Raw genomic sequence first — 27,262 nt, forward strand, 5'->3', positions numbered from 1 at the left:
TAAAATTGAATGTAATGGACCTCTGTACCAGCAGCAATACAATGACCCAGGACAATTCTGAGGGATTTATGGTAAAGAATGCTACCCACATTCAGAGGAAGGACTGCAGGAGAGGAAACATATAAGAAAAACAACTGCTTGAACGCATGGGTCGGGGTGGACATGATTGAGGGTGTGGACTCGAAACTACCACACCAATGCAACTACCAACAATTTGGAAATTGGTCTTGATCAAGGACACATGACAAAACTAGTGGAAATGTGCATCGGCCATGGGTGGGGGGAGTGCGGGGGGTGAAGGGGAAAGGAGGAGCATGAATCATGTAACCATGTTAAAAATGAATATTAATAAATGTTTAAAAAAAGTATCAGTATCTCAGCACAATCCTTGGCAAATAGCAAACATTTAATAAATCTTTTTTCATTCAAAAAAAATAATAATATTCCTGGTAGTTTCCATTAGGGGATCTCATTAAGGAAGTGATCAGTTAACTTTTATAATTTGTATTTTATTCTCTGGTTGTAGGATATTGGGGCAGTTTTCCTTGGTAATTTCTTGAAATATAATGTCTAGGTTCTTTCTTTGAACATAGTTTTTAGGTAATCCAGTAATTCTTAAATTATTTCTCCTCTGTTTTCCAGGCCAACTGTTTTTCAGTTTTCTTCCATTTTTAAGATTTCTTTTGATTTTGGTTTATTGTTTCTTGATGTCTTATGGAGTTTCCACTTGCCCATTCTAATTTTTTTAAACTCTTACCTTCCGTCTCAGAGTCAATACTGTGTATTGGCTCCAAGGCAGAAGAGTGGTAAGAGTAGGCAATGGGGGTCAAGTGACTTGCCCAGGGTCACACAGCTGGGAAGTGTCTGAGGCCAGATTTGTACCTAGGACCTCCTGTCTCTAGGCCTGGCACTCAATCCACTGAGCTACCCAGCTGCTCCCCCCAACCATTCTAATTTTTAAGTAATTATTTTCTTCAGTGAGCTTTTGTATTTCTTTTATTATTTGGCCAATTCTTTTTAAGAAATTGTTGTCATCAGTGAATTTTTGTAACTTTTTCTACTTGGCAAATCCAATTTTTAAGATGTTGTTTTCTTCATCATTTTTGCACTTATTTTCCCTAACTATAAATGGTCTTTTCATAGTTTTCTTCCTTTGCTTTATCTAATTTTTCTGGTTTTGAAAATCATTTTTGGCTCTTTTAGGAATTCTTAGGTATTTGGATCCAATTTACATTTTTCTTTGATGGTTTCCCTGTAGCTTTTTTTACTTCTTTTTCTTCTGAGTTTGTGTTTTGAACTGTCACCACAGTAACTTTTTTACATTTAAGTACTTTTTGTGTTGTTTGTTCATCACACCACCCCTTCCCCAATGTCTTGACTGGAATGTTATGTTCAATGTTGGGCTCTTTTCTTGGTATCAGTTGGGAGTGGGTCTCTGTTTCAACTTTTAGGTTCTTTTACACTGCTATTTTTAGGTAGTTAAAGAGGTTTGGAAGTTTTTATTGATTCCAAGGTGTTTCAGGAAAGAGGTATTCACTGCTGTCTTGGTCTGCACTCTAATCCTTACCTAGGAAGGGCTTCTGATTCCTTGAGATTATAATCAATACTATTCCTTAAGACTCCTCCTCCTTTGGGAAGGAAATGATAACATTCCCCCAGGTGCCTTTTCCCTGGGGGCTGGAAGTGATACTTCCTCTTGACTGAAAGTGTTCCTCTCTAACCTTTGAACCATTACCCAGAAGTGGGTATATGCAGTAATGTTTCTAGGACTTCTACTCCCTTTTAATTTAAAGTGTTCTTCTCTGCCCTTCAACTATGACCAAGAAGTGGGTATAGGCAATGGAATTTCCAAACAGTGCCTGGTCCTATTTCCAGGTCTAAGTACAGGCATGTCCTATAATCACTTTCTGACCAGCTTTTAATTTTTTTTAAAACCCTTTATATCTTGGAATCAATACATTCCAAGGTAGAAGAATGGTCAGCAATTGATCTAGGCATTTAGGGTTAAGTGATTTGCCGAGGTCACATAGCCACGAAGTGTTTGAGGCCAGATTTGAGTCTAAGACTTCTTGTCTCCAGGCCTACTTCTCTATACACTGAGCCATCTAGCATTGTTTCATTAAAAATATTGGGGGTTTTCTAGGGTTATTTGAAATCACTTAAAATTACATTTGGTAGTTATTAGAGGAGGCAGTACATCTCTATTTAATAATGTCAAATGAAGACATGTTGAGATACCTCTCAGACTCTATTTACAACATGCTAGAAAGAACCATGGAATAGATTTAAAGATTTTTAATTTTGCCCAAGACAGCAGTGATCATCTCTCTCTAGATCACAACACTTTGGAAGCACCAAAAACTTTCAACATCTCAATTTATTTTGTCAAAGTGTTATATTTATTACTTACCTTATTGTTATTTATTAAAAGGACTAAACTTCAAAAAAATTTATCACTCAGCCCTTAGGGAAAAGTATGATGAAATAATGGAAATGTGAAGGCACTTCCATCAATTCTTATATGTTTTTATTAGGTTATTATTCATGACTTCAGAACTGTTAGTGTCATATTACAACTCTAACTGATCTATAGGATTTCCTATCAGACTAGGCTGGGCCAGAAAGTAATGATAGTAGAGAATCTCACATCTCAGCATAATTCATTTCAACCAGCATAGCTTGCTGAGAAAATGAAGGAAGTTGCTAGCTTATTCATGATACTCTTATTCATGTGGCCTCCCAAGAGACAATAGTATAGTTTATTCTAGGCATAGATTCATACCCATTCCTTACCATTTATTCAACAAATATTAACTGAGGACCTATCATGTAAAAAGTAATGTCTTCATGGGTCATCTGAAGAACTTATCTCTGATAGGGGTATATGATGGTCTTCTTCCTGTATGAAGGTAACAAGACCACCCATTATTGCTAGGGCAAATGTTTAGAGTTGTTATTATAATAGTCATGATGGTTTTTCATTCATGTATCTTCCTCCCATCCTCATCAGAAAGTCTTTTAGAGTATATTTTTTTCAAAAAGCTTGCTGTGGTATTGGTTTAGGCCAAAAACAAATAATGGATTTACAATCAAAATACCTAAGTTCAAACCAACTTTTTTATCTATGTGACCTTTGGCAAGTCATTTCCCCTTCGTTGGCTACTGTTTCTTCATCTGCAAAATAAGTTGGTTTAAATAGATGACTTTTTTATTTGAAATGTTTTATTTAATTAATAAATTTAGAAAAATTTTTCCATGGTTACATGATTCATGTTCTTTCCCTCCCCTCCTTCAACCCCACCTCCCATAGCCAATGAGCAATTCCACTGGGTTTTACATATATTACTGATTAAGACCCATTTCCATAATATTAATATTTGTATTAGGGTGATCACTTATAGTCTACATCCCCAATCATATTCCCATTGACCCATGTGATCAAACAGTTGTTTTTTTCTGTGTTTCTACTTCCACAGTTCTTTCTCTGGATGTGAATAGCATTCTTAATAGATGACTTTTAAGGCTCCTTCTAGCTACAAATTCAGGGGGGAGCTATAGTGCCTTAATAGCAGTAAATCCTATAATCTTAGTTTGTGATCACATTGTCTTTAAGCAATAAGTTAAACCATTTCTCTTTTCCTATTCACAACTCTAATAGTCTTGGAATTGCCTGAGAGGATGGGTAGTGAATGGCTCAAAGAAGTCACACTGACTTTACCCCCCTGAAACATGCTTCTTAATGCTAATATTTTTAACTTAAACACTTCAAGATAGTTAATTAAAATTTGTCAACATCTCAAGTCTATGTCTTCTGTTACTTTCTACTCTGCCCAAGTGATTGTAATAGTATTCAGCATTTGTAAATAACACTAAATGCTATAATAATACTCTTATCAAGGAAGTCTTTACCAAGAATTTTTAAAATCCGTGTCAACAGTGTCCTCTGTACCTCTTCATCAGTATATTATCTCCTTTCCACTTCCTAGAACAGATTTTTCTTTCTTATGTTTGCTCTTTTCTTTTTGCCTCATGTTGGTACGTATTTTAGCAATCAGTTTTCTGGGTTTGGGCTACCTCAGGAAGTAATGGGTTTTTTTCTTCACTGGGAGATCTTCAGGTAGAGGTATAATGAACATTGTCTAGATATCACCAGACAATAGGTTTAAAGCTTAAAGAGACCTTTTTTAATTATTTATCCAATCCAATGTAGAGGGTACTGAGACACTAAAAGGTTTAATGATTAGCTAAGGGTCACACAGGTAGAAAGTTTCAGAGGAAGGATTTGAATCCATTTCTTCCTGACTCTGAGCCTAAGCTTCATCTACTATAGAATGTTGACACCTTAGTGTTCTAGAAAAGTTCATTTTCTGATATAGACTGTATTAGATGAACTGTAAAGCCCATTCTAACTCTAAGTCTCTAGAGGCTCTAGTATTCTTCACTTATACATATTTAGTGCGATTATCAGGTAATGAGTTTTTTATTGAATATTTTATGTTCTTTTCCCAAATATCTCAATTAGCCATCTTGTGAGGACATGGCTCTAAACCAGAAATGTCAAACTGAAATAGAAACAGAACCATTGCACTGTACATAATGATTATTGGGGGGCACATATTGACTTAAAACCTCTCCACAAATGAACATTATGTTTTATTATTATTATTTTTATTCATTTTTAAACATTTATCAAATTTTAATCTGGTTCTGCCTGCCATACTGGGAAATGTTGGGCTATTATGGGTTTTATATTTAACAGCATTGCTCTAAATATCATTTGGAGCTTCATAAGCATTTAGTGCAAAATTGACTGCTTCCAAAAATATTCTATATTTCTTTGTACAATAGCTTTCATCTGTGAGGTTTATCTCAGTTGGCATTTCTTCACCCTCTTTGTGGTTTCATGATTTAAAAAAATTAATAGCTTGTGCTGAAAAAAAAGCCTTAGGACATATTGATCACTTTATATAGCTTCACCAGAAACAAAAGAAAATAATTTTATCATATCAGAATCATTCTGCCATCAATAATTTTTACAAAAAAGGAAATTACAGCCTCTTTATTTTCATTGTTTTTTTTACTTAAATTCATCATACTTATTCATTTTATTGGTTTGCTATTGTATGCCATTATTCTTTGAACTTGATGACAATTATGGCTATCATATTTTTCTCATTTCTTCTGCAAAATTTGTTTTATAACTTTCCAAGTCTGAGAGATATTTGGAAATGGCATCTTTCTGGGATAGATAAGTTATATTTAATATAATCTTTTCTAGTTCAAAGAACCATTCATTAACTTAATTAAGACCTGTTCCTTGATTACAGAAATAAGTACCTGAAAATATTAATGAGCCTCCTATCAAACGTAAGATGTAAACTGCTCACTTATTTGTGAAAATTGAGACAGGCACTGATGAGCATAATAAAAGTAGACTGAGTTTAAAGAAATTATTAGAATTCATATTAAATGTGTAGATGGTTGAGCTTTCTTATGATTATTAGTCCAGATATAACATTAACTAAAGCATTCCATTTCTACCCCACTGCCATTCAAGAGATACCTGCAAAAAGAGAAATTGGTTAATACTGAATCTCTCAGGGTGGCCCTCACCTGTCATCTTCCCTGGACTCATTGGCTACAAGGTGCATCCTGGAGTGTAGCAGCAGGAAGAGATTGAAATCACCCGTGGGAAAGACATTGCGGGGGAACCAAAGAAAGATATTGGAAGGAAACCTTCAAGTACCTTTTCTCCCTTATATATTTTCTATTTCTCTTTTTTATAGCATATTTGTACATGTTATTTGCTTGTCTCCCTGAATAAATTGTAAGTTCCTTGAGGGTAGACACTATCTCTTGCCTCTTTTACTATCCTAAGCAATTATCACAATGCTAGGAACATACTAGGGGTTTAATAAATGTTTACTATTAATTGATTGTATGAGTGCAGGCAAATCACTAAGTCTCTCTGAGCAGAAAATCTTTCATTTCTTCCAAAGATGATAACCTAACCCCAAAATGTCCCTGAGAGTGTTTTGAGGATCCAAGAAGATCATAGAAGTGAATATGTTTTGATAGGTCAAACTATTATCCGATGGAAGGTGGTAAATGGAGTTTGCTATAATGCATCCTTTTAAAGAATAGGGCCAATAACCCAAATATTGCCACATGTGTTGTAATATTCATATGAACTGGGTATTTTAATTTAAGAGTTCCTACATTTTAAATTGCCCCATGCAAAAAATTGCACGTTTATATTTAAATTTATTTTTTAACTTGGCAAAGATTAAACCCTTTCTTAAAATTGTCACTTTTTTACATGCCAAGTGAAATAAAAGCAGAGCTCAGAAGCATGCAGTTCCTATAATTTTCAAGGTTATCACCATAACTCTAGTTATAGATCATAAATTCTTCTATTTCTTTTTGAAGCAAAATGTAATTTGTTCAAATGTGATATTGTTATATTTTCAATACCAGCATAATTAGATTTACCACTTGGCCAGGCAAGCAGTTTTTTCAATATAGATATAAACAGCATTGAAAGATTCAGATTAAATGGGATTTGATAATAGTTCAAATTTAGTTTTCACTTTAATGGCTTGGACTCATCAGTGAGTTTCTGATTGTAATCATAGTTATAGATTTTTCAGAAAGAAAGATTTTTACCCTGTCATGATTCAATGAAAACTTGAATGGATGGTTTTAAATTGATTTCTGAATGATCTTGAAATGCTATTCAGAATTTGAAAATGAATGAATCCTTTAGTAACCTTATACTTTGTCTGGCTTATGAGACTGCATTGCCTTTATATGAGCAGTCTTTTTGCTTTTTTTGTGAAGTAGAATATGATTAAGATTGAGGAAAAGTAGTATTATGACCTTATGTTACTAATGGCATTTTCCCCAAGGCATTACTCTCATTAATTAGTTTTTAAATGACTTGTGTGGCCTTATTTCCTTCTCTTTTTTCAAATTAAAATTCTCCTTAAAATTAATTGCTCATTTTTAATAGAATTTACTTTTAGGTTATAAAATCAAAGTGCCTTTTCCAATATACAAAATTGTCAAGACTCATCACCAGTAGTTTTTAATTTTTTTAAGTCATGGACTTTTGAAAGAAAGAAAATAAATTGAATCAGTAAAGTTCTGGCCAATGACATTTTTTCTTATTTTTCATCCTCAGAAGCAGGACATAGAGAGGAGAGAGAAGTTATACTCCTGGCATCAAATTGCTGTTTTGCACTTAAGGATGAGTGCTTCTTAGGATAGAACACTTTTTAATATAATTAAGTTCAATTAAGGCTGAGCTACGTGAAATGGCAAGAAACTGTTCTTATAACCAGATTATACAAATCTTGAGACTTTGGAGTCTAGAAAGTGTTTTAGAAGAAAAAATTGTCAGAGCTGAAAGAGATTTTATATATCATTTAGTCCACTTCCTTAATTTTCTATCTATGTTTAGGAGGAAAATCTTACATTCATATATACATTACATGCATCTGCATGTATCAAATTCATCTTATTCCTAAACTTCATGTCCACACCACCATTTGCCTACTGTGCATTTCAAGCCTAGTGTTCCAGAGACATCTCAAATTCAACATGATCAAAACAAAGTTCACTGTCATTTCTTCAAACCACTCCCCCCTCCAAACTTTCCAACTTCTAAAGGAATATTTCTTCCATTCTCCCAAATTTGTGGTCTTGCCATTATTCTAACCTTTTATGCCCCATGCACTCTAAATATCCAATCAGGTGCCAAATCTTTCCATTTATATTTCTACAATATCTACTGTATTCACTCCTTCCTTTTATTCACACAGCTAACACTTAAGGTTAAGCCCTTACACCTTCTTACCTAAATTATTGCCACAGTCTCATCTTTAACTACTTAAGTCCATCCTGCATACTGCTAACAATGTCATTTTCCTTAAGTGCAGACCAATGGCCTGACTCTTAACTTGCCTTCTTTCTATCTCATATGAAACTCCATATACGATATCCATGTCTTTGTCTTGGCCATCTCACATTCTTTGAATGTATTTCTCCTCCTCATATCTACCTCATCATTCAATCATTTTTCAGTCATAGCCAACTCTTCATGACCCCAATTCAGCTTTTCTTGGCAAAGATAGTGGAATGGTTTGCCCTTTCCTTCTCTGGCTCATTTTACAGATGAAGAAACTGAGGCAAGCAGAGTTAAGTGACTTACCCAGAATCATTTGGCTAGTAAGTGTTCAAGTACAGATTTGAACTCGGGAAGAGGAGTCTTTTTGTTTCTGTGCATTGGGCCACTTAGGACCCCTCATTAACTCAGTGTCCCTCTTTTCCTTTAAAATGAAGTTTTGGGAACCATATTTTAAATGGCATTGTTTCTTGATTCTCCCAATTATTATATCTCTTCTACTCAAACAATGTTATATTTGTGTATATATACATATATATACATATACATGTTTGTATTTATTCATCTTAACTTTGTGCTATATATTTTTATACGTACTTTTTTTCCTGCTCCACTAGAACGCAAGTTCCTTGGGAATAGAATTGTTTTCATTCTTTGCCCTTTTATCCTTACAGTCTTGTACTTAATAAAGACATTGATCCATTGATTCCTGACTATAAGGCTAGAATGCCATACATCTATATGTACATATAGATATATAGCATAATAGATAGATGGATAGATTGATAATTAGATAGATAGATAGATAGGTAGATAGATAGATAGATGGATGGATGTGCCGCAGAGGTATTGAATTATTGGAAAATAAGTATTTTGATTTGTTTTTATTTTTAAAAAGGAAATACCAATGAAAAGGAATGGTGGGGAGGAAAAAAATTTTCTTGGTTGATTTTGAACTAAGAAAGGGAAGACCACATACATTGACCCAGGGTTTGTTGGTTACATTTAGACTAGGTTGGCTTATTTATTATCCTTTGAGTCTAAAGATGAACTACTCAGTATAGATATGTCTGAAAAGATAACGCATTAGGCAAGTGTTCAGTATACTAAAACTAATCTTTTATCTTTGGGGTTTTGTATTCTAGAGACTGTCCTGGAACAGTGATTCTTAATTTTTTCCATCTATAAATCCCCTATTCATTACATTAAATTTCCATTTGACATTCACACACATCCACATGTATTTATGTAAATATGTACCACATATATGTATTTGCATACTTATAAATGCATATATATGTATCTAATTTTTGATTCTATAGTGTTCTTAAAAGAAGAGCCATAATAATACTGCTTCAGATATAATGGGGTGGTTTTTATTTTGTCTGAGATCATTCAGGTACAATAACAGGAAAATAACAAGTGAAGGCAATTGTCATGTGATGAAGTGATTATGTTTATTGAAATGTGGTGATAATGATGAAATAAGAAGAAGAATAGAAGATAATATAAAATGAAGGTAGCCATTCAATGGTAATTTGGTCACAGGAGTATCCAGCATATTTCCAATCTTACATTTCTAGTCTTTAATCTGCAGCCATCTTTCAAATACAGCCAGTTGCAGCCATGGTCATAGGCACTGAGTTTTCGACAGACCCTAGTAAATGTGCACAATTACCCATCTGCCCCCACCTGCCTTGTACAAACAAGCCTCTCATGTTAGAGTTTGTGCTTTTGTGAGATAGCTTCAGCATTGCTCCTGCAAGGGTATTTTTAATGTTCATTTTAACCTTAATTTTTCTCTATAGAAATGTCAGGAGTTGGAGAACAGTGTAAGTGATGCCTAGATTTTCTCTAGAATCTCTACCAAAGGAGAGTTTCTGTTTTCTATAGTCAAATTTACCCAACATTCTCTGGAGTAAATGACCTTAAAATTTGAAAGGCATAGTGCCCCACAAGTAAGGAAGTAACTTCTTGACAACTTTAGTTGTATTCATGTATTCACTGTAATTATGTGTGTGAATGACAATTGTGTATTTTAAGGTGAAATTTTATATTTAAACACACCTTTGCTGCCTACATATAAATTAAATCAATTTCTTTGCTTGTTCTATCAACTCTGAGGCTGATCAAAATTCAGTGTACTTTTCATCCTCAAAAGGAGTTCTCCTGGAAGTCATTTCTATAGGGGTTGAAGCAGAGGGTTGGAGGAGAGAGGGGACAAAGAGGAAATCAAGTTCAGTAGTAGGCAGAGGTAGAAAGGAATGGTGGTAAATGGGTAATAGATTATAATCACTGAGCTATCCTGTGTTCTATTTTTTATTAGAAGTAATGGATTTTTCAGTGATCCATTCTGAGTCACTTTTGATCAGAGGGAAATAAAGAAAGAATTTAAAAGTCTCAGCACTGTAACGTGAATTATTTAACAGTGTCTGACATATAGCATGAACTTCGAGGCTGTATTGAAGAATAGGCTTAGGGGTCTTGTACACTTTCATCCAGAGAACAATTTTGCTCTGCCAATGATGAAAGTAATGTATTCAAAGGATTGTTTTCCACTAGTTTTGAAAAACTGTCATATCTTGAGTTTCCTAAATGAGAACTACAATATTCATCTCTCTTTTCTCTCTCTCTTCTCCTTGTTTTTAATCTTTTTCAGTCCCAGCAAAAGTGCATTGTGATCTTTGCCTTGGTATGTTGCTTTGCCATCCTAGTTGCCTTGATCTTTTCAGCTGTGGATATCGCAGGCGAGGATGAGGATGGACTCTCAGAAAAGAATTGTCAAAATAACTGTCGGTAAGAGGTAACAAACAAAAATTCTCTTTTGGGGGGTTGGGGAGGGACAAAATCTATGAAACAAAAAGATAAATTATCAGACTTGGATCTGATTGTATTTGCTTAATGTAAATTTTTTAAAAGTTAGTACAAAGAGAAAAAACAATACTGCAATTTACATAATTTGGAGGAAGAGTAAAAATGGTGAATTTTGGAAATATCTTTCAAATTTTTATTCTTTGTTCTTGGTGGCTTTACTTGGGCCCAGTTAGGTTCAATAATAACTTATTAATATACATTTATTGAATGATCTGCTATATCCTGAATAATTTGTTTTCTATAAAATGCAGATATATGTCCTGATAAGAAACATTGGTTCATTAACAAATAATCAGTAAAAGTCTCTTATATATAAGGAAGGCACTGTGATAGGCACTTTAAATATATATATATAAAATAGCCTTTTAAAACTAAGGCAACATACATTCAAATAAAACACACTTAAAATAAGACATGGACCTAAAATACCTGCCATTTGTGTTTATGCTGACATCTCATAGACTATTAATGATATAATATTTTTAAAGTACTTTAGCATACTGCTTGCCATATAGGTGTTTAATAATTGCTTTTTTCTATTCTTCACTCTTATCCTATTAGAACAGGAAGAGAGGTCAAGGAAAATGGTCATATGGTTTAACCTCCTCATTTTACAGGCACAGAAGGATAAAATATATGAAACATGGGATTTTAGATTTTAGAAGAAATCCAGAGAACAGCTAGTCTAATACATTAATACCAGAAATCCCTTTTTCAATAGACCTGACAAAAGATGAAACGACTTGCCCTTGGAAACTTTTCACGTTAGAGAACTCATTACCTTTTTTTTTTTTTTAAATAACCCTTACCTTCTGCCTTGGAGTCAGTACTGTGTATTGGCTCCAAGGCAGAAGAGTGGTAAGGGTAGGCAATGGGGGTCAAGTGACTTACCCAGGGTCACACAGCTGGGAAGTGTCTGAGGCCAGACTTGAACCTAAGACCTCCCATCTCTAGGGCCGGCTCTCAATTCACTGAGCTACCCAGCTGCCCCCAACTCATTATATTTTGAGGCATCTTCCAACTTTTGGAAAGTTAAAATTGTTAGGAAATTTTTCCTTATGTTGAGCCCAAATATTTCTGTAACTTCTCTTATTATTCTTCCTACATGACAAAATAGAACTAGTCTAATCCTTTTCCTATATGACAGCCCTTCGCATATTTAAAGATATATTGTGTTCCCCCAAGTTTTCTTTACTCCATGATAAATATCCTTACTATTATTATAGACCCCTTTCTTAGTTATTGTCTTTGATGAATTATTTATTCACTTTTACCTCTAGTCTTTCTCTGTTTTACCTTATCTTTGTGGTAGCTGGTTCAGGAGATGTATGTGGGCAGTTTCTTTCCCCCTCTCTCAATTGTCTTTGCAAAATCCTCTTGATCAGATATAGGCTACATAAGTCCAATGGACAAATTTGCTCTTTGAAGTCCCTTTTATGTGGTGTCCTTTCCTCACCAAGAACTTTTCATTTCTGCACTTTAAACTGTGGTCTAGATATCTAAATGCCATTCTCAAATGCCATCTTTTAAAAACTTTAACTTCACTTTCCATGCTTTCCATTTTCTTCTAAAAATTCTAAACCTAACACTTACATTGCCTAGCATGTGGGAAGTTATTAATAAATGTTTGTCAACTGATTGATTAAATTCTTTTAGCATCTCAAGCTGCCTAATATCAGAGTCTGGGTTGGAACCCAGTTCTCTTGGCTCCTTTGGGCTTTCCACTGCACCAAACATGCTGCCTCAACTTGTTTCTAAATCAGCTACTCTGTATCTGCACAGACTGTGGGGTTTACTTCTCTTAGTTTACACATACTATATACTAGCTCTGGGTGCTCATTCCCATTCAGTAAATACTAATCACTAAAATATGACTTGGTTCTATATTTTCTCTCTCCTTTTGGATGGAGGAAATTGTAGAAGAATCAACTAAGCCTCCAAAACTGATTTTATATATATATATAACTTATATATAATTTTTCAAGGGTGAAATTAGGCCACAAGACAGCAGTAATTATGAATTAGGGAAGACTGTGAACTCAAATTGTGTTTTTGCCAAAGAAAGAGACATAATTCTAACTGTAGTGCTTTTTTATGCTTTTTTTTCCCAAATAGCAACAGCCTGCTAATGTATTTTTTAAATCGTGTTTATTTTGTTGTAAGGTAGCTTTCTTTGGGTGTTGAAACTTTTGGCACAGTGAATGTTCTGAAAGGAACTGAAATAAGAATTTAAAAATCTGGTGATGAATTTTAATGCAGTCATCAGGCCACAGAGTAATAAACAGAAGTGAGCTTCAAAGTCAGGAATAGTTATATATTTTAAAATCTACTTCTTTCTATTGAATAGCTCCATGTTCCATAAATGTATTTTCCCCAAGATATTGAATTTGGGAAAGAATTTCAAGTTGAAAACAACATACCTAAAAACTGATATGCAATAGTACTGTATGAAGGGACATACATTTTTTCAGAAAGTAGCAGTCACCAAATTTATGAATATATTTTTCTCATTAAAAAGTTCCTGTCCTTTCTTCCTGGTAAGTTGTCTGCCAATGGGCTTGGAGTCTGGAAAGCTTGAATTTAAATCCTGCCTTATATGCATCCTAGCTTTGTGACCTTGGGGGAGTCACTTAATGTCTGCCTGCCTCAGCTTCCTCACCTGCAAAATGAGAATAATATCTATAAAATGTCCCAGAAACTTTAAAATAGTATGTAGGGGGCAGCTGGGTGGCTCAGCGGATTGAGAGCCAGACCTCGAGATGGGAGGTCCTAGGTTCACATCTGGCCTCAGACACTTCCCAGCTGTGTGACCCTGGGCAAGTCACTTAACCCCCATTACCTAGCCCTTATAACTCTTCTGCCTTGGAGCCAATACACAGTATTGACTCCAAGATGGAAGGTAAAGGTTTTTATTTTTTTTAAAGTATGTAAATGATAGTTATTATTATTAATACTCTCATCTCTATCTAATACTCTCTCAGCACTTTCCAGGCTGAAACCTTTGTTTGTCTGCCCTGCTACTAGCTTCTAGAATTAAGAATCCTTGTTCTGGTGTAAGCTTCCCTTCAGATTTCAGCTTTTCTGCAAATATTTCTTCTACCTCTTCACCTTAGCCAAAACCTCTCATAATAATTCATATGTATATAGCACTGTACAGTTGAATAAGCACTTTCTACATTTTTTCTATTTGAGTTTCACATATAATCCTGAGAAATAGGTCATGTAATCAGTATTATCAGGATTTCATACTTTTTTTTTCCTTTGTCTGGAATAATACTTTTCCCCATCTCTTCCTGTTTGAAGTCCATTTTTGCTTTAAAGCTCAACTCGGTTGCTACCTGCTCTGTGGAAGGTTCCCTAATCCCTTTTTGGGGAGTAATCTTTTTTTCTGAATTTTTACAGATCTGTGTGATTAACCAATAGTAATCTCCCTTATTTTAAAATCTCTATGATTTAATCATTCATTGAAAATGTATTCATTTAGCTCCTATTTGTGAAAGGCACTATGCTAGGAACAGAAGGAGATACAAAGAAATTGTATTTCCTCTTAAGTTTACATTCTATTGGACAAGACAAGACATATAGTTTATTCTGTTGGCAGTTCTGTGACTTCATTATATAAGTATTTCCTCTGTCTTTGAAGATTTCATCTCATCCATGCCTTCTCAGTGAATGTGATTCTGATCTGTGTCTTTCTGTAATTCCTCCCTAGAGGATTTATTCAGTGCCCTGAAAGTCTCCTACCTTTGGACTACTGAGGACTCAAAGGAGTTCAAAAAGGGTGCTTCTCTTTGCCCAAATTCTAATATTGTTTTCCACTGCTGGCTGATCCTTTAAAAAATATTAAAATGTGTTTCCCTCCCTTTCTTGCTTAACTCTCGGTCTAGGTCCTTTGTCGGTTTATGCTACCTATCTAAGATATATGTACTAAAGTTTAGCTCTTTCATTATTTTATGGATAGAAGTCAAATTGATTGTCCTTTGCTCATGCTACATGATGGATAGGAAGCTCATTAATTAGTCTACCAATAAACTGCATGTTATAACATAAGCACTGATATCCACTGTTTTTTCCTGTGAAAAATTTGAGTTGATAGGGATCTCATTCAGGAGATCTTGCCTATAGTACTTTGGGGCTCAATATAATCATCATTGTGGCATCCACAGCATAGAATTTCTATGGAACTTGTTTATCTATAGAAAAAAAAAACCCTCTTTTATTTAGACTTTCTGCTAGTCGTTCATCACAATACTGGCAAGTATGTACACTCACCTCAGTAACACCAGGTGGGTTGTAATAAAGATATCTTATTCATCTTTTTACTTTCACTGGACCATAGTTCTTTGCACACAGTAAATGTTAAAATGTTTAGTTAATTTCCTTTCTTGAACACAGTGTTTTTATATGTAAACAGAAGAATACCAACAAAAATGAACAGTCATATTTGATGTGATATTATATCATGTAGGCTTATTTATTCCATCGCCCCGGTAAAATTTTACCTCTGGGAAAATTCATGAAAATTTCATGGGGAGACACTGAGATGTATATGTTATAGTAACAATAAAAAAATAATGTACATGTGTTAGAATTTAAAATTTTACTGAGAGGATTTCTCAGTGTAAACAGAGTGATTTCATGCTATAAATCTCCCTAAGTCCTGTGCATCAAAAGTGCATAATGATATGATGGTCATAGAAAATAAAAGATAATGATGGAAAAATAATTTTCAAGTCCTAGTGAAGAAAAGTAATGGTCCCAAAATGTATTTAAGGTTAGATCGTATAGCCCTAACTTCTACTCTTGCAGAAAATTACCTGAATTAATATCTTAAATGTATCATTATAGTTGGAATGAAGCTCTGATTGCCTGGGCCAAAGCACACTTGAGTTAGCCTATTACCTAAAAAAGGACTGTTTGTCCCTCTACTGTGAAAACATCAGGGATAATTTTAAAATATAATATTTTAATCTTTAGCATTTAATGTTTAAAGTAGGAAGTTTGAGAGATCATAAAGCTTCCTGATGGCTTATAATTACTAATTTGTACTAGAAGCTAATCATTTCAGTTTTAATTTTAATGAAACTAAATTTATGATTAATTATGCTGGCATTTCTTCATGGCAGATTTCTTTCTAGTGAAGTTATTTGGGTGTAGTGTATCATCAAAATGAGATTCAGTGTGGTAGTGGGGATAATTCTGTTTTCAGAATCCAGAGATCTGGGTTCAGATTTTGCCTCTGACACACACACTGTCTGTTGATAAAAATAAAATAGCACAACCTTCAGCTAATTGAATTTGATTCATGCACAAAGAAATACTGGTAACATAGCCTATTTGTCATTCACTGTAGAATATCTAAAGGAAGATAACCAGAGTGGTGAAAGATCTTACATCGATTTCATATAGTAATCAGTTGAAAAAACTCAACATGCTTAATCTACAGAAGAGAAAACTCCAAAGTATATATGATAGCGATCTTCAAATATTTTAAGGGCTGTACTTTAGAGGAGGTTAAGTTGTTCTGTTTGGTTCAACAGGGAAGAACCAGAAAGAATGGGTAGAAGGTACAAATAGGGAAATTAAGCCCAAAGTTAGGAAAAACTTAGAGTTAGAGCTTTTTAAAAGTGGGATGTGCTACCTTTAAATGTGATTGATTCTTTCTTCTTGGAAGTCTTCAAGCATAGGATGTGTAACTACTCATTAGGCACATTATAGTGAAGGAGTCCTTCTCTTCTATGTTTTGGACTAGATGTCTACTAAGGTCTCTTCCAACTCTCAAATTTTGGGATTCTGTTATTTGCATAAGGATTGTTCTTGGGTTGCCTCTTGAGTTTATGGTGATTGAAAACCATTCTCAACATGTGATTGATCACATGGTTTGATGGGGAATAATTGGGGATGTTGACTTTAAATGATCTCTCTATTACAATTAGTAATAATATGGAAATAGGTTTTGAACAATGATACATGTAAAACCCAGTGGAATTGCTTAACAGCTCCAGGAGGAAGGAGGGGAGGGAAAGAACATGAATCATGTAACCATGGGAAAATATTCTAAACTAATTAATTAAATAAGTTTCTAAAAAAAGAAAAAAGAAAGCCATTCTGAGCAATCCTTCAATCAAGCTGACTAGCATAGTGTGTCCCGACAGCAATTGATTGATGTAACTGATAATCTCCCATATAGGTAACTGCAGCCAAAAGGGAAGGAGCACTTGAAGAATTTCCTGAAGTACTTCAACTAGTATTGGAGAGGCTAGCCAGGAAACCAATGGCAGGAGAAATAAGAGACTGTAATATAGTACTGACTTTACTGGTTGTATGTTAGTGAATAAGTCAATAATGTCTCTGAATCTCAGTTACCTTATTTAGTTGTTTGGACAGAAAGAGGCGCAGTTTATAAAATATAATAAGAACAACAACAACAAAAACAATAAATAGTAATAATATTTGGCATATGCATAGTGCTTCAAATGTGAAAAGTACTTTGCAAACGTTATATCATTTGATCCTCACAATAACTTAATTATTATCCTTTCATTAATGAGGAAACTGACACTAGAAGAGATTAAGTTATGTGTCCAAGGCCACACAGTCTTGCATAGAGATAAGAAAGAACTCTCTTTATAACTGCTAATCTCTTTTTCTCTTTAATGCAGAAAAACATAAACATTATTGATTTGCATTTTGATGAACATATTCTTCAAAATATATGGAAATTTTGTGACAGGAATTGCTTTTCTGTACCTAATTCAAAGAAAGAGCATCTTGCTAAAGCAAAAATAATGGGCATTTTGGAAGGAACTGGCCACTTCATCTGAATGTCCATTTTGAACAAAGAGAGTAAAGCTGAACATAATTGACATGCATCCTAAGTTTTGTGAGAGCAGATTTCAGAGTTTATCTAGAGAAAAATAAATCAGGTTCAGTGGCTTTGGCAGTTGGCCTACAGGGTGGATAGGTGTCAAGAATAAAATTTTGAAGATATACGATTCCACTAAAGAAAAAAATTAAAAGCATCTCTAGACTAACATGAACATATAATAGGGAATTTATGGACTTTAGATTTTTTTGTGGGGATTAATGTTTAAAGAGTAGATCGAAGGGCAGCTGAGGATAAATTAAAAGGAATGTCATCATCTTTATCAGAATGGTGAGAGCAGAACTACAGCTCATAACAAGCTGGGGGCTGACAATGGAGTGAAGGAAAAGAAAATGGATTTTTTCAGTGATATTGAGGGTAAGAAGGAGATCAAAGAAGTAACAGATGGTAAGTTGAAAGAAAAAAAGGGAGAGTGACTCAACTTTCATTATGCTTCTATTTTCTTAACCAAGGAGAATGGTCTTCAAACTAGAAAGAACAGAACAAAAGTTTTCAACAGGAAGGTGAAAGTGAATAAAAGTTATGAGTAAAAATATCTGCCCTAAGTCAAAGTCATTTGATCCTAATGAGTTACATCCAGGGTACCAGAAGGACAGATGTGATTTCTAAGTTATGGCTAATGATTTTTTAAAATCATGGCACTGGGCAAGAGGCTGCAGTATTGAATATAAGCAAACATTGTCCTTATTTTCAAAAAGATTATGGAGTCTCCAAAAAATAACCTTTTTTAAAATTTCATATTGTAAAATTCTTAAACTATTAATATTAATTATTCTTTAATAGGTGGAAACACAGCTCACAAATAATGAACCTGATTTCATCAAGCACTGATCATGCTAGGGTAAGCTGATTTGTTTTTGATAGGTTTGGTAAATAAGAGAAATAAAATAGATTAAAAAATACCATGTGCAGCTAGGTGACACAGTAGATAGAATGTCAGGCCTGGAATTAGGAAGACTTGAGTACAAATTCAGCCTCAGATACAAACTATCTACATTACCCTAGACAATTCATTTAATCCTGCTTGCCTTGATTTCCTCATCTATAAAATGAAATTGAGGAGGCAATGACAATCCATTCCACCTTCTTTGCCAAGAAACCCTCCCACAAAAAAGGAGTCACAAAGAAGAGTTAGATGTAACTGAAACTACCCTAACACCAAAACAACAATGAAATTGGAATGAGCTGCTTTGGGTGGTAGTAATCCCCTCTTATTTGTGCTATTGAATTAGAGAGTGACTGAACAGTTGTCAAGTGTGTTGTAGAAAGGATTCCTAGTCAGATACAGTTGTTGAACTACATGAACTAGAAGTTCTTTCCAATTCTGATATTCTCTGATTTTGTGATTCCGTAATAGGCATACCATTTACTTCTGGGCCTATATTTGAAGCCTTTCCAGGTTAGCATGGTCTCCTATAATTTTAACTACCTTAGCTTAGCCTTTAACAAACTAGAGTGGCATTCATATCATGATGAAGCATCAAAATAGAAATTTAGGGGAGAGATGAGGGGAGGGAAAGAATACGAATCATGTAACCATGGCAAAACATTCTAAATTAATTAATTAAATAAATGAAATCTTAAAGGTTAAGTAAATTTAATTAATTAATTGGTTGAAGCAGAAATTTAGGAGAGATCTCCATAGCTTAAAATTTCAAAGATAGGAGTCATGTTATCTGGAAAAATTATGTCCTAATAGCTCCAACCAAAAAACCAGAATGATCTCTAAAACTACTCTAGAAAGAGTAACAACTCTATACTATCATAATCATGAAGCTTAAATGTGATTGGAATGGGATAAAATCACAGATAGCATCATCTTATGGAAACTAAGTTCTCTAAACCATACTTTTATTCTCAATTTCTTTACTCTTATGTATCAGGTCAGAGTCCCACTTTTTAAAATTATATAATCAAGTGAAGTTCTTATTTCTCTTTGTATAGTAAACAATTCAGTATAGAAAATCACGTCCATTGGGAAAGTGAGATATAGTTTGTCATGCCTATTCCCTCACAACTAGTATCACAGAACCTATTGAATAGCCTTCCCAGTAATCAGTTTCAATAATATGACTTGAAACACTTAAGTTTTATTTTCATAGGCATTTTAGTAAGAAGATTGCCTTGTGAGATCTTGGATGAAGAAAATGGTGCAGCTTAAAAATAGTTAACCATAGTTTAAAACGAGTGGCATAAATTGTCATTTCTGAAAACATGTTTTGATGTATCGGTGTTTGAAAAATCAATCACATCAAGGTAGTGAATTATTTCACTTCAGGTCTTTTTAAAAAATGAATTCCACACATGAAATACAGAATATTAGGTAGGCAATAACAGATGAGGCTGGTTAGGAAGCTCCTTTTAGCAAGCTGGCTAATTTTGCCTGTCATACTGCAGATCCATTTAATTGAGTACCAATAGAATTAGTTTGGTATAATGGAATAAATTAATTCAGGCAACAGATTCAATAAAATCTTGTTACACTGGGCTGTAAATTCTGCCAGAATTCTTCTGCTGTTTTAGAAAATTGGCAGATAAATATTTTTGCTATGAAAAAAGTAACCAAGATGAAAAATAGAAGTTAAAGGAAATCAATATGATTATAAAGCGTACAATTGCCTAGTCACCTAGGCACCATCCATTAGAAAGCGAATAGTAGTTTCATTAGAGTTGAGACACAACATAGCTGTTCCTTAAACTTTGTTCTACCACTTAGTAGCTGTAAAATCTTGAACAAATGACCTACAGATTTAATCTGTAAAATGAGGATAATCTTACTATAACAAGGTATTATTTTCTAATACAGATAAAAAAAATGGTAGGGAGATGTGGTGAGGGTTATGAGTCTTTGCCTCTTCAAGGTTTGGAATAATGAGGCTAACCCAGGAGAGTAGTACCATAAGGGTACACACAGTTTTATAACCCTATGGGTATAATTCTAATTTGCTCTCCAAAATGGTAGGATTAGTACACAGCTCCACCAACAGTATATTAGTGTCTCTGTTTTTCCATATCCCTTCCAACATTTGTCATTTTGCTCTTTTGTCATTTTAGCCAGTCCAGTGGATGTGAGGTGATATCTGAGAGTTGCTTTGGTTTGCATTTCTCTATTCAATAGTGATTTAGATCATTTTTTCATATACCTATATATGACTTTGATTTCTTCATCCAAAAATGGTCTGTTTGTATCTTTTGTGCATTTATCAATTAGGGAATGGCTTTTATTCTTACAAATTTGAAAAAGTTCTCTATATATTGTAGGTATGATGCCTGTATCACAAAATCCGCCCCCACCCTCAATTTTCTGTTTTCCTTCTAATCAATCATGGTAACATTTGTTTTGTTCAAAAACTTGGGTTTTTTTAGACTCAAGCCACTTTATTCTTTCCAAATGAATCTTCAATGCTTTCAGATGTAGGAGCAGAAAAATACAATATTTATGTTATTCTACTTGTGTTTGTGGATAATTAGGAAGATTTCATGCATTCTGATACAGTTTGGGAGAGCTCAGAGGAAATTTAAATGCAGCTAGATACTGCCAGACTCCATTTACATCAGTTGTTAGCAGTGAGCAAAAAATAGGTAGCCACAATTTAGTAAGCTAAACAAAGTCTGGACAGGATTGATGTATCTCATGAGTTAAGATTATAGCATTTCCAGTTGGCAAGGATCTAGCACAGGGGTCGGCAACCTTTTTGGCCGTGAGAGCCATAAACACCACATTTTTTAAAATGTAATTTCGTGAGAGCCGTACAGTGCTCACAGTGCGCGCTCCTGTAACAGTGCCTGAAAAAAAAATTGACTTTATGGCTCCTGCAGAAAGAGCCATATCTGGCCCTCAAAAGAGCCAGATATGGCTTGAGAGCCATACATTGCCGACCCCTGATCTAGCATATCTTATGGTTCTATTCCCCTGTTTTGCAAAAGAGAAAATTGATGTGGAAGGAGGAAAAGTAACTTGCCTATGGTCCCATAAATGGCATACCTAGGACTTCTAACCAGTTCTTTTTACTCTTTCATCGACAACATTTTGAATTCGGTTTGGAAAGGGAATCATACCAGATACTCAGGATTAGACCATATTGTCTGTACAAAACCTTTTCAATTTAATGTATTCAAAATTATCTCTTTTATATCTCAAAATGCTCTCCATCTCTTGTTGACTCATAAATTCCTCTCCTATTCATAAATCTGATGAGTAGTGTGTTTCCCATTCTTCTAATTTATTCATGATATCTTCTTTTTTGTCTAGATCATGTATCCATTTTGTTCTTGTCTTAGTGTAAGATATTGATCTATACCTAGTTTCTGCCAGACTAGCTTTCAGTTGTCCCAGAAATGTTTACCAAATAGTGATTTCTTATACCCCAAACTTGGATTTATGTTTTTATCAAATACAAGATTACTATAATCTTTTGCTGCTGTTTGTTATATGTCTGTTCTGTTCAACTTATCTACCTTTCTATTTCTTAGTCAGTACCAGATAATTTTGATAATTACATCTTTCTAAAACAATTTTAAATCCAGTACTGCTGGACTCCCTTCCTTTACAGTTTTATTAATTCTTTTGATATCCTTGATCTTGTGTTCTTCTAAATAAATTTTAGTATTACTTTTACAACTCAAAATATTTTTTGGTAACTTAATTGGGGTGGCATTGAACAAGAAATTAGTTTAAATATGATCATCTATTATATTGGTTCTGCCTGTCCATAAATAATATTTCTCCAGTTATTTAGATCTTATTTTATTTGTGTAAAAAGTACTTAATAATTATGTTCATGAAGTTCCTGGAATTGTTTTGGCAGGTATACTCCTAGGTATTTTATTATATCTGTAGTTATTTTAAATGGAGTGTCTCTTTCTATCTCTTCTTTCTGGCCTTTGTCAGTAACATATAAAAATGCTGATGATTTATGTGGGTTTATCTTATATCCTGATACTTTGCTAAAATTATTGATAGTTTCTACTAACTTTCTGGTTAAATTACTAAGATTTTCTACATATACCATCATAACATCTGCAAATAGAGATGGTTTTATTACCTCTTTGCCCATTCTGATTCCTTCAATTTCTTTTTCTTCTCTTGTTGCTATTACTAGCATTTCTAATACTATATTAAATAATATTGGTGATAATTGGCATCATTGTTTCACTCCTGATTTGGGGAAGGTATCTGACTCCTCCCCATTACAAATGGTACTTGCTAATGGTTTTAGGTAGATGCTTCATATTATTTTAATGTCATACCGATCATAAAGTGTTTTTCAAATATAAGTTAATGTTATTGTTTTCAAAGTTTCTTCTTTATAGGTGGGTTCAGTATTAGCCTAGTACTAGAGATATATGTCCAGACCTTAATACAATTCAAGTGTTGGTAAGATAGAAATAGGACATAACTTGGCATGTCCAGAATAGCACCAGGAAATCTTACTCAGTTTTACATAATACCAAAAGGCTCTACATATGAACATTAAATTTAACCAAAGGATTTATATCTGCACAATTAGTAGGATGAAGCTTCCAGAGAGAACTTAGTATGCCAAAAATAATCAAAGGTATATCCAAACTGAAGAGGAGGGAGTCCCAAAATACTCCAGCTGCAACAAGGTAAAGTGATATCCACTGGTAGCATACTATTTCAGCACAGAATCAGGAAAAATGAATGATGCAAACTAATAGTTGGATGAAGTAATGTGCCCTTCTAAAATAGTTCAGGGAAGGGCAAAGGACTTGCAACTGGGTAGAAGTCTCCTTATTTTTGTTATAAGCAGCCCTGACTTTTGTAGATAAAATGTGAATTTGCTCTGTCTGCGTCTGATAAAGGAGAAATCACTGTTTTCTGAGGAGTTTTCCATGGTTCTTCTCTCATCCCAAACTAATCTTAATAGGTTATTCAACATGGAAAAAATCAGTGTAACTGAAATTATTTAATGAGAAATTATAAAAGTGACTTGGGAAGGATAGGGGGCAGAGCAAGGAAGAGAGAGAAACAGACTGAGAGACAGAGATAGTAGTGAAGCCATTTTTGCTTTTAATTAATAATTTGTCTTCACAGGTGTTCTCTTCGAGAATTAAAACCATAAGAATCTGACCTGGTTCTCATGATTACATCTACTAAATGGCAAAAATGTACCAAGAATATAGCTCTGAATCACTCTACTTTAGAATTTCAAGTAGAGGATTTTGATTCAATATGATCACTTTTCACTAAAAGGAGTAAATACCAGGGAGGAGTTTTCTTCATCTATAAAATCACAGTTCTAGACCAAAAAAGGAAAAGAAGAGTCACATTTTACATTGAAAGGAAGGGGGAAAGGAAAGGAATGGAATATGAATTTATTAAACAGCAACTGTAGGTGAGGCATGGTGCTAAGTACTTTTATAAATATTATCTCATTTGAGTTCAGTAAAGCATGCCCTAGTATATTGTTTAGCTCATGATTTCCATAAAGCATCAAAAGGCTATATGATGTGAGAAAAGAGTATGAGATTTGTGGTCAAAGGATATACATTCAAATCCTATCTCTTTTCCTTGCTAACTGTTTAACTGGGGATATCTCTTAACTTCTCAGATCATCTGTTTCCTTATCTGCACAGAAAGGACCAGCTCTTTTTGTTTTTTTAAACCCTTATCAACACTGTGTATTGGTTTTAAGGCAGAAGAAAAGTAAGGGCCAGACAATGGGGGTTAAGTGACTTGCTCAGGGCCACACAACTAGGAAGTGTCTAAGTTCACATTTGAACCCAGGACCTCCCAACTCTGGGCCTCACTCTTAATCCACTGAGCTCCCCCTCCTCCCCTCCAAGAACCAGCTCTTAATAATGAAATAATCTGTAATCTGTAAAATAGAAATATAAGTATATATACATATATATACATATACATATATTTCATTTATATGTGTAGAAATACATTTCATAAAAAAAGTTGACCTCCTATGGAAGCTATGTCTCTTCCAGTCAATTTGTTTTACAAAGCCATATCAAATATTGACCAGCTTGGCCATGCTTAATTTTCACTGAATGATGGTGGTGTGATTTTTTCCAAATTAATTATGACATTAGATTTGTGATTACAAAACACCACATTATCTCTTTTGATCTTAACAATTCTGAGGTAAGTACATAGATAGTAGAAATTCAATTTCTCTGTTACTGATCAGGAAGGTATGAAATGATTTCCAGGCAAACATTTAAGAAGTGGGAGGGTTGTGGGTCAAAACTAGATATTCAGTCTCATTCTCTTGACTAGACCATACTGTGCTGCTTGTGAAAGTCCTCTTTGTCTTTGCATTTGACTGGTGCAAACAAGCTGTCTATATGGATGGTGATTGCAAAATGCCAGGAAAGTGATTTAAGTCAAAGAAAGCAGGTACCAAAAAGATAAATCAACTTTTTTTATCCAAATAGAAAACTTATGGAATACTTACTCAAGGTCACATAACAAATCAATAACATAAATACTGCCAGTGTGAGGGCCATCAAGCAGTGGTTTGGGTATAAAATATTTATAATCATCATAAAATAGTTGCTCCTGTTGTAGATCTTTTAATAATTCCTGTGTGTTCTCTGAATGTTGACAACACCATCTAGTAAATGAAAGTGCAACAACTGTTTTTTACTGTTTTGCCCTTTGTAAATAAATGAATTTTTTTCTCACTTTGATCATTCTCCCTCTGTCACCTAGGGCTCCAGTGGAAGCATAGTATTGACCTGGCTTGATTACTTTCATATTCCTTCATGGGGTCATTGACTTTCATTACTAGTAAACTCCTACTGGGACTTTAAGGGGTCATCAAAATTTAATGAACAATTGAACACCAGCAAAAAAACAACTTATTTATCACAAATGACCACTGAGACTTTTGAACCTTCCCATAGGGAATGGAGAGTCTCTAATTCCAATTAAACAGCAACTATATAAAATGGACTATTCTATGAATGTCAGGGTCAATGTATTTTCCTCTTAAAAAGTATTACAGAGTAATAATTTGTACATCCCATTAAAAAATTCCAATCAAAGTGTGACTCTTGTGCTGGCTGACCAAATAGGGCAATGCCTTCTCCTACTGACATAGCATTTTTGAGTTTCATATGACCATTTGTACAAGCAAGATATTTGTGTGGCCTGATCCTACTGTACTTTGTATTCTTGGTTTTAGAATGCTACATTGCCTCTTCCTAGTATATTTCTTTGCTTTCTAGGACCTTCCAAAATCTGTTTTCATTCTAGTTTATACCTCTAATATTTAACGCCTTTTCTTCACTCAGATAACTACCATAATAGTTCAGACCCTTCATATAGACCATTTCATTCATTTCGTTAACTCCCAATAGATCTCTCTGACTCCTCTCCAATCCATCTCCATGTAGTTGCCAAATAGATATTGTTAATGCACAAGTCCATGTCGTTCCCCTGCTCAAGTAACTCTAATGACTCCCTATTGCTTTTAAGATAAAATACAGGTTCTTATATCTGTCATTAAAGGCCTTCACAATTTGAATCCAGTTCATATATCCTGACTAATCACATATCCTCTCTCCTAACACACTCTTTGTTCAAAGCAAACTGTCTCATTCCCATCCACTTACACGTTAGGTATATCTTTTGCACAGGTTGTTCCTGCACCTAAATTATCTCATACACCTCTACTAGTAGAATCCCTAGTTTCCTTCAAAACATAGCTCATGTAGGAGTGGAGGGAGGAGAGAAGGGAGAGACAGAGGTAGGGACAGAGAAAGGGTAGGAGAAGGTGAGGGAAGGAGAGAGATAAAAAGAAAAGGAGACAGAGGGACATTGAGTAGAGGAAAATGCAGAGAAGGGAGAGCAAGACAGAGAGAGTGAGAGGGGAGAGAAGAAGAAATGGAGATCAGGATGGAGGAGAGAGAGTGGAGACACACAGAGGATGGAGTGGGGGGAAAGAGAGACAGGTAGATATTGAGAGATTTCTTACTAAATTTGAACAAGATAGACAGTCTCCACCCTCTAAGAATTTACTTTCTAGCAGCAGAAGAAAGCACATAAAGTAGAATCTGAATAGAACCCTAAGGGAGAAGTTAGAGGAGGAAAGAAGGAACAATGTGTCATTCAAGGGAGAGAGGCCAGGTGTATATGAGGTAAAGCATTGCTAGGGGTCTTCCTTATAGAAAAACCTCCCACAGGAGGCCCTCATAATTCCCCTAGATGTTGGTGCCCTTCAAATAACTTTATTTCTTCTTTAAATATATCTTGTTATGAATTATCTGTGCATGTTTCCAACCAGCAGATTATAAATCACTTAAAGTCAAAGACTCGAATTTCTTCTCAAGTCCTCAGTGCGAACAAAATTCTCAGCACATATAGGCATTCCATGCCTAGAGATTGAATTGAATTTGCTGCCTTAGTTTATGTTATTTATCTCCATGCATTTGGTGGTCTGATCAAATTGGCTAACTCTCTTCTCTACCTTCTGAGAAAAGAAACAAAAAGCCTTTACACTCTTTCATTTCCATGCATGACTCCAAAAGGGACTCGATAAGCCATTTAGAGCATAGAAAAGATTGCTCACATCTTACTAGAAAAATCAATATTAGGGGTTGTCTTCTATGCAACC

At 34.5% G+C, this 27,262-nt stretch overlaps 1 protein-coding gene across 1 annotated transcript in view; it reads left to right on the forward strand.

Moving 5' to 3' along the window:
- The window catches only part of PLD5 (phospholipase D family member 5), a 446,775-nt gene that overhangs the window by 153,676 nt on the left and 265,837 nt on the right, over nucleotides 1–27,262 (forward strand). Inside the window, exon 2 of the mRNA XM_044673995.1 lies at nucleotides 10,566–10,702. Within this exon, the coding sequence (XP_044529930.1) occupies nucleotides 10,566–10,702 (137 nt within the window). The remainder of the gene's footprint in view (nucleotides 1–10,565; nucleotides 10,703–27,262) is intronic.

The sequence above is a fragment of the Gracilinanus agilis genome, chromosome 4 (assembly GCF_016433145.1).
Source record: "Gracilinanus agilis isolate LMUSP501 chromosome 4, AgileGrace, whole genome shotgun sequence".
Classification (NCBI taxonomy): Eukaryota; Metazoa; Chordata; class Mammalia; order Didelphimorphia; family Didelphidae; genus Gracilinanus; species Gracilinanus agilis.